Source organism: Strongylocentrotus purpuratus, unplaced genomic scaffold (genome assembly GCF_000002235.5).
Source record: "Strongylocentrotus purpuratus isolate Spur 01 unplaced genomic scaffold, Spur_5.0 spur5_scaffold_6, whole genome shotgun sequence".
NCBI lineage: Eukaryota > Metazoa > Echinodermata > Echinoidea > Camarodonta > Strongylocentrotidae > Strongylocentrotus > Strongylocentrotus purpuratus.
In genome coordinates this window covers 35,669,410-35,685,457 of record NW_022145612.1, presented here as the reverse complement: position 1 = coordinate 35,685,457, position 16,048 = coordinate 35,669,410, and the positions used below count along the sequence as shown (strand labels likewise).

Below are 16,048 nucleotides of genomic sequence, written 5' to 3'. Positions count from 1 at the left end.
TATTTTGGTCAGTGTAAAATGTACTTCTTCAAACAGGAGCTCTTTGTTTCATTATAGGAAAAGGGCAATACAAATTGAATACATTAAAGTAGATATTCATTGATTTTAAAAACTAATTTTATTTTCATTATTGCAAAGTTGAACTTTGATTCGACAAGGTTATCAAAATTCAATGCTTGGAAACATTCGAAGTAATGATTAAAATAAATTACAAAACGCTTAAATACAGTCCCGGCATAGCACCTAAAGAGCTCTCCGAACGCAGCTGAGATGTGTGAGATCACAGTATGGACATGACTTGCACAAGCAGACGATGTCCCATGATATCCCACACATTTCCAGTGCCTGTGTTTTCATCTTCTCTTGAGTTCTTTCTCTTACTTCACTACCGTCAGGCTAAATGTATAATCTATTGCCTCACTCTAAACCCCGCACATGGTTTTATTTTGATGACAAATGCAGCGATACAAAAATAAAGGAATTTGTCGCTTGTAAACAAATAAGGCGCCATTGTATATTCAGCTGCACACTCCGGGGTATGTTCGGCGTTTTAAGAGGGAACAAATGCCGTCCTTAATATCATTCCGGGGGGTTTTCAATTTGAAAGTCTGGTTTCTTTGATTGTTAATTAACCCCTATCCTGTTTATTTACAAGCAAAAGATTTTAGTTATCAGAATCGGGTCATATCCCCTTTTGAATGGTTTGACATGTCATTACATTTATATACACTAAACTCATTATAATTTGAGAAATGATAGCTTTGCTATTATGTTCATTCTCTATGGGATGTCGTCTGCTTGGGCAGTGTTGGTCCATATAGTGACGTCATTAAAACATCGTTATTTTCCCGGCGAATCTCTCGTATATCCCAGCTGCTATGGAGGTGGTTGTATTTGTATTTTTATAAATCACCCGATATGTAGTTGACCTAAAACTTGTACGATGGCCATCTGTTAGCTTACCAGTTTCTAGTGATACATTAGATGACATATTTGTGATCTTCTTTGAATTTCACCTTTAACAGAGGTGTGATTCACATAGGCCCCAACATTTTAACTCAAAGAAAATCACATATATGTCAACTAATGTACCACTAGAAACTGGTAAGCTAACAGATGGCCATTGTACAAGTTTTAGGTCAACTACATATCGGGTGATTTATAAAAATACAAATAGAATCACCTCCATAGCATCTGGGATATACGAGACATTCCCCAGAAAAATAACAATGTTTTAATGACGTCACATAATGGACCAATACTGCCCAAGCAGACGACATCCCATAAAGAATGAACATAATTGCAAAGCTATTATTTCTCAAATTATAATGAGTTTAGTGTATATAAATGTGATGGTATTTCAAACCATTCAAAAGGGGATATGAAACCGATTCTGATAACTAAAATCTTTTGTTTGTAAATACACAGGATAGGGGTTAATTAACAATCAAAGAAACCAGACTTTCAAATTGAAAAACCCCCGGAATGATATTAAGGACGGCACTTGTTCCCTCTTGAAACGCCGAATATACCGCGGTGTGTGCAGCTGAATATACAATGGCGTCTTATTTTGTTTACAAGCGACAGATTCCTTTATTTTTGTATTGCTGCATTTGTCATCATATTAAAACTATGCGTGGGGCTTAGAGTGAGGCAATAGATTATACATTTAGCCTGACGGTAGTGAAGAAAGAGAAAGGACTCAAAGAGAAGATGAAAAAACAGGCACTGAATATGTGTGAGATGTCTTGGGACATCGTCTGCTTGTGCAAGTCATGTCCATACTGTGATCTAACACATCTCAGCAGCATTCAGAGAGCTCTTCAGGTGCTATGCCGGGGCTGTATTTAAACGTTTTGTAATTTATAATAATCATTACTTCAATTTTTTCCAAGTATTGAATATTGATAACCTTGTCGAATCAAAGTTTCAACTTTGTAATAATGAAAATAAAGTTAGTTTTAAAATCAATGAATATCTACTTTAAGATTTAAAATCTTGCCCCCCCCAAAAAAAAATTTCAACATTTTAAAAGGGGACCATATGTATATAGAACCCATAAAGTATAAAATTTCACTCCAGAACTCTTGTGAAAAAAGTGTTCAAGCATATTTTATACATTTTCTTCGTTATCATTTTATTTTATTTTTTAATTTATAACTATTTGCGAGTTGAATTCCTTGTCTACCAGAGCATGGAGCTTTCCAGGAGTAATTCTGAACTGAACTGATTCCTGTGTATTTTGCATTGTTTTGTGAATTACAGGGTAATGGAACCACAGGAACCAATGGAAATATTGGAGGCTTTGGGATGGCTACCCCTTCCAAAGTCCAGAGGGACCAACAAGGGTCACCCATCGTTCTAGATGACTTCAAGACGGCTGCTTCAAGGGGCAAGCTAGAAGAGGTGCAGGAATTCATAGAGAGAGGTAGAGTAGTATTCTATAATATTCAATTTGTATGTACCACATCACAGTCATCTATACATAGTTTGGCCATTTTGGTTTCAGTAGGTCACAATGTGGTGTATGTTCTTTTGTGCTTGCCCAACAAAGGAGTGTCATTATATTATAGGGCCTAAGCAACTAGAATTGGGTTGACCAATCTCTGTATATTGATGGCTCTGTACAACATTATTACATGTATAGTCCAATAGTTTAAAAGATTTTAGGCCTACCAGTATGTTATTCCATTTGTCCAAGTAAACTAGTTAATAATATAGGAATGGATATGCTAAGGCTGTGCATAACCGTGTAATGAGGTACTCGAGGACACTCCCCGGCTTACAGGCGAATACTCAAACGCCATGTTGTTGTTTTTAATTTTTTTTTAATTGTTTTGTTTTGTTGTTGTTTTGTTTTTTGCCACCATCATACATACTACAGAAGAAGTATCCCAGGTCCGTCTTCAAAAACTCCCACGATTTTACTTTGATTTGCAGTTAAAGGCACCGATTTAATAATAATAATTATAGTAAACAATGTTTTTTTTAATACCAAAGATGACAGACTACTTTCCCTCCGAGTCCAAACAGAAATCCTAACATTTGGTCCCAGTTTCTAAGTGGTGAGTTGACAGTGATTGAGCTGGGAAACATTTTTACCCACGGTACCATGCCGGCGCTCTGCCAGGCACGGGTAAGCGTCGGCCAGGTGATAAGCAGAAAAAACAAAAACGGCCGAGTATTCAAGTATGAGAAATGATACAGAAATCATACTCGAGTAGTTGTCAACAGTGCGCGTACTCGAGTATTCGAGTACTCGTCGCAGCCTTAATTTACATGTATATTGCTATGATTGACACATGATCTTAGAAAGTCAATTTCAAATGCTTGTCTTAGGTCTAACATGTAGTAAAGTACTATTTTTGAGTTGATCATCCATTTGATCACCAGAAACCAATGTTAATTACGAAGCAATATGTGCATGTACTCTTTCTGCTAAACTTCACAAGGCAATTAGAATACCAGTATAAAAAAAACAGTTGCAACATGAAAATGAAAATGAAACTGGAAGAAGAATGGATACTGTTTACTTGATGAGATCTGTAGAACAGAAGAGAAGAGGAAGTCAGAGAGAGAGAGAGAGATAGAGAGAGAGAGAAAGCGAAAGAGATGGGAGTATGTTTATTTGCATTTGCTTGTATCTTATGGAAGCAAAATTAATATTTAAGGATACATTTTTTTTTCTTCAACATTGTGATATTTTTTTTATACAAAATCATCAAAATGTTTTAAAGGTAAAGACCAGTTATGGTCATGCGATTCCATTGTGAAATAAACGTTGTGGAATTGATCAGAAAAGGTTGATCATCTAGCATATAAGTACATGTATTGGTGTGTAATGCAAGGTTCTGGAATCATCAAAATGATAAGAAATTTGGCCCAGTCTTGATAAAGTTACAAGCACTGTACACAGAAAGATGTATATGGGACTACCCCCACACGTGCGCGACAGACCATGTAGATAAACTAATTTACCAAATATATCAATTAGTAGGCGGTTTCCCGGCAAAATTGTTATCATCATGTATTACGGTAGTCAAAACATATTCTTTCACATGATCGGTAATAAGAGCTTCCATTTCATTTTTTGAATTTGGGGTGTTTCCAATTCTGGTCTTTACCTTTAATACAAGCTTTTCATAGTAAACTTTGTGCATTATCACTAAGCTATGTCAGTACATGTATGTTGTACATTTATGTGGTTCAGACTCAGAACCCAAGTTGAATATTAAAGCCCCCTAGCCCCTTCCCATTCTTGTTTATTCTGAAGTTGGCCTGTAGATGATAAAGAAGTTGGCAATCTAATCATCAATAGTCTTTGGAGAGGTAATTATTACAGTTCCTTATACAGATTGACAATAGTGAAGAACTAAAAAATATAAGTCTGAAAATCACATTGGAGTGTTATGGGCTTCCGGTGGTCACTAGAAGGATGTAGTTTGATTAAATCTCTTGCACATTTTCAAGTGAAAGAGCACTGATCTTGAAGGAATATATTAGTTGTTAATTATTTTGAAACTATGAGCTCTTGAAGAATGAAAGTAAAGGAGAGTGAAGTGCACAAAGTATAAGCGCCAGAAAGTCTCCAGTCTCTGAGATCAAGTGGCATGATGGTAAAACTGTGCTGCTATAGAGTGGTACTCTTGTAAACAGGAAGATAAGAGCTCTTGTTTGATGTCATTAACAAAAATTAATCGTCCATTTCAAGTGATTTAGAGCAGAATAGACTGAGCAATGTTTATTTCTGTTGAATGGAAAAATATCATGTGCAAGCCTGAATGAGAAATTTAAATGATGCTTGAACTGTTGGACAGGGTACGGATCATAGACGTTTATTAAATAACATTGCAACACCGATACTTCAAAACCCATTGCCGAAGCTGGGCCACTTTTCTTTCTGGTATCATATTGTCTCAATTGAAAAGATCTCTAATCTGGAGTGAAGCATCATACAGAATTGCTGGAGAATCTATGTTCTGGTTGTCATGCTAACTCACTAATTTTCCAAGATCAGATTCCTGCACATGATGGTTGCTTTAAAGCTTTAGTGTAGACTCCTAGGATGGCTGGATGAATCTCTTGATCTATGAATGCTCTTCCTGGAAAAAGTGTGAATCATGTCAGAGATCCGGCACATGCTCCAGGACAATTGACCCTAGCGCAAATACGATGTTAGACAATAGATTTAAAGAGAAGGTTGAGCTCTGGGAAAAGGTGAAAATATTTTGAGATCGTTATCATTGTATTATGCAAGTGTGGAAGAACATCAGATAAAAAAATGTTCCCTGAAAAGCATATGGCTCTATAAATGCCTTAATATTCTAAATATGGCATGAAACATCATACAAATCGGGAAGGATTTCTATGCCTCATGTTCATGTAGTCCCATCTTTCTGTGTACAGTGCTTCTAACTTTACCAAGACTGGGCCAAATTTCTTATCATTTTGATGATTCCAGAACCTTGCAGTACACACCAATACTTATATGCTACATGATCAACCTTTTCTGATCGATTCCACAACGTTTCTTTCACAATGCAATCGCATTGATCGCATGACCAGAACGCAACTTTATCTTTAAGTTTCTATTTAAGCGATACATGTACATGTACATGTAGCAGCCTTTTCACACACAGCTAAAATTCTATAAACATGACTAGTATAAACGTGTTTCGAACGTGTTTAAACTAATCACGAGCCTTTCACACACAGAAATTTCGGTGTGATCGTTAATCGTTTCGTGATTAACTACTGCTCGTAAAATGCGCAGTAGTGCGATTGCGCATTGAAGGTCATGTCACATCAATCAAAGCGCATGCTCCATCCAGTTTAAACACGTCTGAAACACGTTTAAACACGAATAACCTTTCACACACAAAATGTCAAGCTCACTAGATACGAACTTCGTATCTGCAGCCTGCTTTTAGGGGCGTATGCATCGCGACTTTGTATCTATCCCAACATCGTATAAACGATGTTCACACTGGGAAATTTTGTCTATAAACATGTTTAAAACTGTTGAGTGATTCTAATCATCTCTAGATACGATGAATTTTAGCTGTGTGTGAAAAGGCTGATAGTCATCTTTGAAATGGCATACAGCATGTATAACATCTAAACCAGGGTCGTGTGATACCACCTGTTTCTACTTCTCCTTCCTGCTTGTCTTTATGATGTGAATCATAATTGGCTATGTTCACATGGTACCAATCACCTGGAAAATAATTTGTAAATAGCTAGAATATATAAAAATGAACCTCACAATACTTTCCCTGACATATATTAAATGGTTAAGGAGTATGAAGAAAAGAAGGGATAACATTGAAACCCGCATATTGCTTGCAGCCTTGCACGGAACACAAGTGGTCTTGGGTTCTGTCTGTGTGAGCCATGTTTATGCGAGTGCGTTAACTAGTCCACTCAACAAAACATTTTACAGTTCACTGGGAATGTAGTTTAAATTAAATTTTACCTCTTTTTAGAAGTAGTATTTGAAGCTCATATTTTGAATATTTAGGCACATATTTAGGCACACAGAACCCCTTCCACCAAGAGCAAAACATCTTTTGGTGATTGGTACACTTTAACGGAGTGTCGTGTGAACCAAACTATTGTATCTCTAGGGTTGACCCTCTTCTTGTGTGTGTCTGTGTGGGGGTGTGTGTGTATGTGTGTGTAAGAGAGAGAGAGAGAGAGAGAGAGAGAGGAGAGGGATGGGGAGGATAGATGTAAGATAGGACTTGAATCATCATGAGATGGGATAGAGAAGGTGTTAGATTCTCAGCTTAAATTACTTCTCATTTAATCCAGTTTTTACAATTGCATGTTTTTTTTGTTACTCTACCAAGTGCATACATGTTAGTTTATCCAATATTATAGGATAATATAATTTGAAGGTATTAAGAGGCTACAGAAAGCTATTTTCTCTAAATATTTGTTTATTGAGTTTCACTCTTTGGTTATCTATTTTGTTGTTTTCTCTCTCTCTCTAAATGATGATATTTTCAATACCCCCTTTTGAGTAATATTGCAGATTAAGTGTGTGAGTAAGCCTAAATACGATGACCGGGTTAATGATATATCTGTAAAGCACTTTGAGAGGGCCTGTGGTCCTGAAATGCGCTATATAAGAACGAACTTACAGAACGACTCGCTCGTTTCAACTTGCCTATGTTGTGTGAACACAGAAATGAATTCCTTCTGCGCTTTGGGCATGGTCTCCACAAGTCTACCTGCTACTCATCAATGCGTCTCTCACCGCAGTTCAATACTTAGAAGTGCTCATCTACTATACCTACCCCGTTGTAAAACCCAACGATATAGGAACTCCCGTTTTTAACACGAATGCCCAATTCTTCCATGTAGTTTTAGCTTTTTACCCCACGAATGCCTACTATAGGCCTACATGTTTTTAGTAACATGATAGATATACATGTGCCCTAAAAATACACATGGCTTAATTTCCTTAAATAAATATATATTTTTGTAATACTCATGTTCCTACATATATATTAATGAAACAACTTTACATATACATATACAATGTTTACACCTAGAAAATTACTAATTATTTTATAAACATCTATGAACAGTAAATTATTATACATCTCATAAAAGAGTGTTTTATCCCAAATCATTTAGCATAATTTTTGTGGGGTATGTGTTCACGCTTGGATGAACAGGAGGCATTGTTTGCGAGAGTGCAAAAAATTGACTTGCGCCAAAGTTGCTTATGGAATGTTTGAATAAAACAATTTGGATTTGGGTATTAATTCGGTCATTGAAGATCCAAATAACATCCCTAACAAAATTAATCATGCCACACATATCAAATGTCAAACATTGAATATCAACAAACATGTGTGTGTGTATGTGACTTTGCTTCTGCAAAAATATGTAATGCATCTCTTCTGATACTCACTTTAATCCCAACATATCACATACTGTAGGCATCACTTTGACGCAAGTCAATTTTTGCACTCTCGCAAACAATGCCTCCTGTTTATCCAAGCATGAACACATACCACACAAAAATGGTACCAAATGATTTGGGATAAAACGCTCTTTCATAAGATGTTTAATAATTTACTGGTCATAGATGACTATTAAAATAATTAGCAATTTTCTAGGTGTAAACTTTTTTTTTTAATCACACGGTATAGTACACTAATGTCAGAATGATGTGCAATATATTGAAGTTTCCGTTGTTATTATTGTTAATTTATCCCTTGAACTAATCTATGTGATCGTTTCCATATTGATGTATTTGTAATTTCTCTTCATTTCTTTGAACTTTGTAATCTTTGTTTGTATCAGTCTCCCGACTGTTTTAACATGGAATTTTGACTCAATAAACCGAAATGAATGGAAGAAAAAAAAAATTATTATTATTATTATTAAATCTACATGTACTTTTTCACAGAAGTCAGCAAACATATAAACCCCCCGTAAAGTTTGAGATTATGAATTTTTAAAAAATTTTATCTTCATTATTCCATGATAGCTCTCTTCATACTTCATAAATATGTGTAGTAAATGCTTTCAGAATATAATGATGTTAAATATAAGAGCATTTAATGCAATACCAACATTTTGGCAGCTCTGAAAGTGTGAAGACTACCGTATGTACACTAAAGGAGAACTCTTCTGTTGAGAGCCACAAGTCGGCTCTTTTACATGTAGATATGATGCAGTAATTAAACCGCCTCAAAAAAAGCTCTCACATATTCTGTTAGCTCTATGTTATAAGGTACAGAAATGTGAAGCTTATTACACTTTATGTCATAGAAACCGATGTGGTTTTATCGTGTCATATCTGCCAAAGACTTTACTCAAACTCTTTTACACAGAGTATAATACATGTGTACCTACTGTATTAGGCTCTGCACAAATGAACTATGGTCAGTTGCTAACTTTAATAATACCAAGATGATTGTTGTGTTGATTTCAGGTGTTGAAGTGGACTGCATGTTAAAGGCAGGCTGGACAGCTCTCATGTATGCAGCCAGCTGTGGGCAAGCTGAGATGGTCAAATATCTTCTAGATCAAGGAGCTAATCCAGATTTCCACAAGGCATCATGTTAGTAGATCATAGTCCCTCTTTTCTTTCAACCTCTCTATCTTTCTTATCTCAGTCTCTTTTTTTTCTCTTGAAGAAGTTCATTCATTTAATTGTGCTGTAGGGCCTATATTTGCTTCCATTTGAACGGGATACATACATCAGTGACTCTGTTTATCTTTTCTCTTTTAGTACTTTTACATGTATGTATTCTTTCTTCGCTCTCGTTTTATTGTTGTTGTTTTGTTTTCTTTAACTTTTCATTTTTCTCTATTTTTTCCATGAAAATTGAAGATTGTGCTTGTAGTTGGTCATAAAGTCAAGGTTTATTGGAAATGTTTGGAGATCTAGCAAATCATTGAACAATGTTCATGTGGTGCATAAGTTATCAAAATCAATCTAAACATAAAAAACACTGTACAGTTCTTCTTTACTATATTGGTGATTTGCTTGTTCTGAAGGAGCTACCGGGTACACAAAATGCCCTGGAGTATCGTTTGTTTATGGTACCTTTAATTAGCAAATGTCCATCCTTCATCATCTGCTGGTCACTATAGACAAAACAGTATTCTACAAGATGACCAGAAGAAAGCAAAATGAAAGATAGACAATTGGGTTTACCATCATCCTAAATATGTGGTAGACAAATTTGTTAGAGTGTGTACAGAATGGTGCCGGTCAAATAATGTCAGACTATAGAGCAATAACTCCTATGTTTCTCCGTTTGTTTCAGTTATGTACAGTCCTCTGATGTCTGTATGTTCCAGTAACTTGGCTGAGGACTCTATCTTAGAATGCTTGACACTCCTTACTGACCGTGGTGCAGATGTCAATACTCATGAAAAGTAAGTCTAGGATTCCATCATGTTTTTCAGTATTCTTTCTATTTCATTTATTTTTTCAGCTTTTACAGCTCTTGGCAACAATGACATGTACATTTTTTTTGGCTCATAGGGCAAGATTTTTTTGGCTATAAAGGAAGAAAATTTGTTATTTCAATTTATAAAAAATGTCTTGTGATCAAACTAATTCTTCTGTTAATTTTTCATTGTAGGAAGTAGATGTGCTGTTAAAAGGTATGTCATTGATATGAGAAAATCTGTCCATTTTAGGAATGACATATATTTTATGTAGGCAATAAAATCTTGTGTTTTGAGCAAGAATATATCTTGGAGGACAGTCTTGTGTTTTGTGTTTTGTGTTTTGAGCAAGAATATGTCTTGGAGGACAATATATCATTGGGCCAATAATATATCTTTGGTTGATCAACTTATCTGTTTTTGAGGGAAGATTATACTTTTGATTTTTCATGAGGAACATCTGTCATTTTGGGGAGGAATATATTATTGTTTTGGCAAAAATATAAAGCAAGTAAGTATGTCAATTGGCAAGCACTTTCTTCACACTGTGCATCCAACGTACTAGAGTTGGCAAAATATTCTGATTTTGACCTAAATCTGATCCAAATTAATGCTCAGGTATAAGTCAGAATTATTGATTGTCCTCCCAGACTTATACATTTTACCACAACTTAGTACTTGTGCAAGCATTCAATTAGAACATTTCCTTTTTGATAAGGGTTGGCCAAACAAAAGTTGAAATAAAATTCTGCCAGTAAGTGTTGATATGGCCCTGCCATACTGTTGGCTCAGATGGGTCAGGTACATATACTTGGATCAGGGAAACAGTCATACAGCACATAAGCGTCATTGATGTTTCACATCATTCATCACAGTGCAATTTGACTGTCCGGCTGCTGCACTGATTAGGTTCTTATCTTCAGATTTGTGTCTTCTTAAACTTTGTTTCATGGAAGATAAGATGGTAGAGAATCCCTTCAGTGTCCTACAAAAAAGATCACAAATATTTAAGACCCATGTTATTCCCTGGAAGTCCAACTTAGGATCATGTGCACTTGACCATTCTTGTGCCACTAAATTCACTAACATTTCAGTAAATGAACTTTTAGGAGTAAGATGTCCAATTCAGTTCAATGGTTAGTTCAGCTCAAGAATTTGCCAGCTACAGCATAGAAGGAGTTGAACAGTTTTTGATTAGGTAGGCAGCCCAGAAGCATATTCTTGTTAACATTGGCACTACAACGGTTGTGAGAACTTAAATAGGAACTAGGATCAATTCTTTGACATGGGATATATTCAGCAAGGTACTTTTTTAATTGAGAAGTATAAGGTGTTGAATCTAAAAGTAATTTCCTATACAGTGCGTCCCCCCAAAAAACGAAACCAAGAATTATTGATGTTTTATCATAACTTATTCACAAATATAATTATTAAATGACACATATTTGTAAAGCATAGATCCTCCTCTTTCATTTTATGAAATTCATATGATGCATATTTCATGCATGAGTGATAAAAAACAATTTGAAGAAAGGGTACCAAAAAGTCATATGGCAAAACGATATCTGAATTTCAAAGAGAAAATCAAATTTCTAGAAATTTCAATTTCTGCCCTTTCATATGACACCTCAATCAGGAAAAACGAGCCAGGAATAACAAAGTTCCGTTTGTTTAAAGTAATGCTCGCATTTCCATAATTTTATTAAACAAACTCATTTTCACTAGCTGCCTGCCGTAGCAACAAACAGAGTTGATAAAAGACTTAACTTTGTAACGTTGACGATCAGCCATGCATGAAGTGTTTTTTCTTCATTGTGCATTGCTGATCGTCAACAAACGAAGACTTGTATTTTTAAAGCGCGTTTTTGTGTTGTTGCATATTAAAAGGCTTTTGAATGTTACTCCTTCTATATTTGCGATTTTTTTTTTTTTAAATAAAAAAAAATATATTGTCTTCTATTCATAGAAATTCTTTCAAATTCTGTGTTACATATATCTGTTCTTTCATTATCTCCACTTCTGTCACTTGCTACTCCAACTTTATCCTTTTTGTTGACTTGCTGAGATTGAGATGTTGATGCCTGGTATGGTAGCTTGCCAAATGTTTTTCAGCAGTGCTATTCATTGGAACTAGCTCAGGAAATGGCTATCAGCTAAAGCTGGTAGATATGAGAGCCCTAGCTTGGTTTCCTGTCCGCTAGTCAGTGTGATATCAGACTGTCTCTATATAATGTGGAACCTCCTTTTATATTGAAAACAAAAACAACAGGCATAACAGTGATTGACCTGATAGTCATAACAGGTCTGTTTTTAGAGGAAAGATTAGAATCCTATATCTCAGATAAACTCTATTCATACTTTATATAGTTTATCATCATATATCATGACACCTTATTTCTTGAATATTAATACTTTACTTTTCCCATAGCTGACGGCTGTTTACATGTATGCTCTTTGATATTTCAAGGACCATGCCTTCCCTGTAAGTTGATTTAAATGCTAAATTACTTTTGATTTAGCTTTGTGTACATAATTCGTAGAGGTGTTGTGGTCGAGTGGATACGTCACCGGACTGTCGATTACAAGGTCCGCGGTTCGAGTCCCACCGCGGCACTAATGTCCTTTGGCAAGACATTGGTCTACATTTGCCACACTCAACCCAGTTGAGGTAAATGGGTACCTGGTAGGATTATTCCTTGAAATGCACTGTGCACTGATAAGGCTGCCAGAGCTAAAGCTAGGGTAATAAAGTCCAAAGCTCTTTGGAAGCGCATAGAGATGTTATTTCATGACGTATTATGCGCTATACAAGAACTGAACTATTATTATTATTATTATTATAATTAGAAGATTTTAGGAAATGGCTTTTGTAATGGATATCATTGCACCTTATTTCTTGAATTTTACTTGACTTTTGCATTATTGTTTCATATAGGCCTATGTCCTTTGATATTTCAAAGATAACAACTCTTCCCTTTAAGTTCATAACAAGAGGCTTAATGTCTTTAGTTAGTTAAATCCTTATCAAGCTGTGGTTAATATATCTGATCCATATCATGAATTCTGTGCTATTCTGCCAACATTGTATGAAAATCCTGCAAGATTATGTATTGAATGCTGGCAGGATTGCCTTAATGCTTCTCAAGGCCATAAATAATTTAGTGCTAATGCACAACAGAAGCCATAGAACTTAAAGTGCTCATGCAAGGAAATTGAACTTGCTGAACTTTATTAACTTCAAGCTTGCAGACAATATCCCAAGGTTTTTTTGTTTTAGTATGCCTTGTTTAATAGACAGCAAACACATTGGAAGAGGACCAATCACTAAAAAAAAAAACAAGTTAGACCCCTGTTACACATGCGTCGGCTTTTAAAGCAGGCCCGGAGGCGGCCTCATGCCTGCAATTTGAAGCCGCCTCGAGATCATCAAACCCCTGTTACACATGATCTCGGGCCCGTAATTTTGCGTCTACACATAGGCCGGCCTCACGTCGCCTTTTCACGAGCTGACGTTGGGGCGGACTCCCGAAAGACAGAAAGAGAAAGTGATAGTATGATAAACACAAAGAATAACATAAGAGAAGGTGATAGAAGGAAGAAACAAAGAATAACATAAGGAAAGACAGAAAGAGAAAGTGATAGAATGATAAAAACAAAGAATAACATAAGAGAAGGTGATGGAAGGAAAAAACAAAGAATAACAAAAGGAAAGACAGAAAGAGAAAGTGATAGAATGATAAAAACAAAGAATAACATAAGGAAAGACAGAAAGAGAAAGTTATAGCAAGGTGGCAAGCGCCCCGATGTATTATGTTGATGTATGATGACAGGTCACGTCACTTCCGCTTATAAGCCGGGCCCGAGTCCACTTTGGTGTTACACCTACTGATTGCGGGACTGAGGCCGGCCTCAAACCACATCCAGAGGTGGGCTGAGTCCACCTGGCCTCAGTCCGGCTTTTCAAAAAAAGTTGGTGTTACACATACGTCGAGCCGCCTCCGGGGCCGGCCTCGGTCCACTTTCAGACGTATGTGTAACAGGGGTCTTATATACATGAAGTGGGAGAAAAAAAGGAATTATCCCCTAAAAGCTATACAGTACATATACACCAATAAGATTCAAATTGTTAAGGATTGAAAAGCTCATATCATGGTCAGTGTATTTTCTCTTACACCATAAATATATTACTCTTACCTTTATTTTTTTGACATTTAATTTAATATCTCAACACAGAAGATTATTTGCTGAAAGCTAAAGCTTGGCAAAATCAATGTGGATGACTTGTGTTAGTCCCATTTTAGGATATATATACAGGTCTGTGTAGACAAATGAAGCAAGTATTTGGGTAGGATATTGGGTACTGTGCAGGGAATCAACTTTGGTTTAGGAAATGTTCCTTTTACACATTTTATCTTTAGTGTAATTCTTGTGTGTACCATTTCACTGGAGTAATGCGGTATTTCATGAGGGGATGTTATTTCTGTAAAGTTTCCTCTCTACATGGCACCCAGTTTAAGTTCAGAAATGTCATAAAGACTTGACATATTTTGGATATGAACTCTGACCCATCTTTTATGAGAGGGCTGACACTACAAGCCCCTGCTTCATTTCATCATCCTATCTGGCCCCTTACAAGTTACAGTGACCCTGTCACCCATACTCTCACAATAACAATTTGGGTCATGAATAATTTTTTTTTTTCATAGACAGTCCAACAGTATTTCTTTCATCTCTTGTCTACTCTCTCTCTCTCCCTCTCTCTGTCTGTCTCTGTCTGTCTCTCTGTCTGTCTGTCTCTCTCTCTCTCTCTCTCCCTCCCTCCCCCTCCCTCTCTCTCTCTCTCCCTCCCTCCCCCTCCCTCTCTCTCTCTCTATTCCTTCTTCTCCTCTCCTTACATGTATGTCTATTTTTTTAATGTACAATGTATGTTTCCAGCTGAACCATATGTTTTTTCTTCATTAATTATCCTGATATTTCAAACATTTGTATATTGTCTCCCCCTCCTGTCTATAGATCATCCCATAGAGGAAACAGTTTTATTCTCAGTGATACTGCTTCGTTAATTGACAACAATGCCACATTTCTAGGTCTTGCTTTGATTCTCCACTTCCTTTGAAAGCTTTTAGCATAGAATGATGTCAATAGAGGAGACATATTGGAATCTGCATTTGGATTATTTATGTTGCTTTATTCGTTATCTGGTGATGTCTAGGAAAGAAAGGAAAGCTGACAGCAGCTTTTCTTTAAAAGAATTTAGCCCGGGGGGGGGGGGGGGGGGGGGGGTACTCACATATTAGGACATATGGGTCCGAATGAAATCTGAGTACCATCCCCCCCCCCCCCCTCCCCCAGGAATTTAGAATCTGAACTAGTACAATGAAATCAATGTGTAACAAATCCGTCCTTTTGACAACCTGCAGAATGAATACTTTCTGAATTCAGTCCCTTTAATATATTGTCCACATCTCTCAATTCTATGCATGTGTGCACAGATCAGTCATCTATTGAAACCCATACTGCTCTTAAAAATTGCCTTTCACAATAGATTTGAATACCTAGATTCCTTTAACCTAAATATTCTCTTGAAAGCTGGCCCAATGCTTGCTCATCAAATATCACACTTCTAGTTCAATGTTTAGAATTAAATACATTGAAACAAGGTCCATTTCTTAATATTGAGAAAGAGATGTTCAGGCATATTTACTCCAACTGTGTGCATTGTAGATTTCTATAACATGTGTCAATTCAAATATGTCATCAAAAAGCAAAAAGAATAAGCATATTTAAAGAGGAAAGGCAAATATACGAGCTATAAAAATACAATCAAATATAGGACCCCCCCCCTCCCCCTAAAAAAAAGAGTTTGCAATTCATCAATAAAATTGCAACATCACACATTGTTCAATATATGAATGTAACAAGACTCCTCCCCCTGCTATTTAGTGTATCATCCCATTGTCGAGTTATAGTGGCGTTGACTTGACTTAAAGATGAAGTTGAGTTCTGGTCATGCGATTGCATTGTGAAAGAAACGTTGTGGAATCAACCAGAAAAGGTTGATCGTCTAGCATATAAGAATTTGTGTGTATTGCAAGGTTCTGGAATCATCAAAATAATAAGAAATTTG

At 36.2% G+C, this 16,048-nt stretch overlaps 1 protein-coding gene across 1 annotated transcript in view; it reads left to right on the top strand.

Annotated features, from left to right (window-relative positions):
* Positions 1-16,048, top strand: part of LOC755128 (ankyrin repeat, SAM and basic leucine zipper domain-containing protein 1) — a 63,847-nt gene that overhangs the window by 25,651 nt on the left and 22,148 nt on the right. Inside the window, exons 2-4 of the mRNA XM_031000338.1 lie at positions 2,266-2,428; positions 8,954-9,082; positions 9,795-9,906. Of these exons, the coding sequence (XP_030856198.1) occupies positions 2,266-2,428; positions 8,954-9,082; positions 9,795-9,906 (404 nt within the window). The remainder of the gene's footprint in view (positions 1-2,265; positions 2,429-8,953; positions 9,083-9,794; positions 9,907-16,048) is intronic.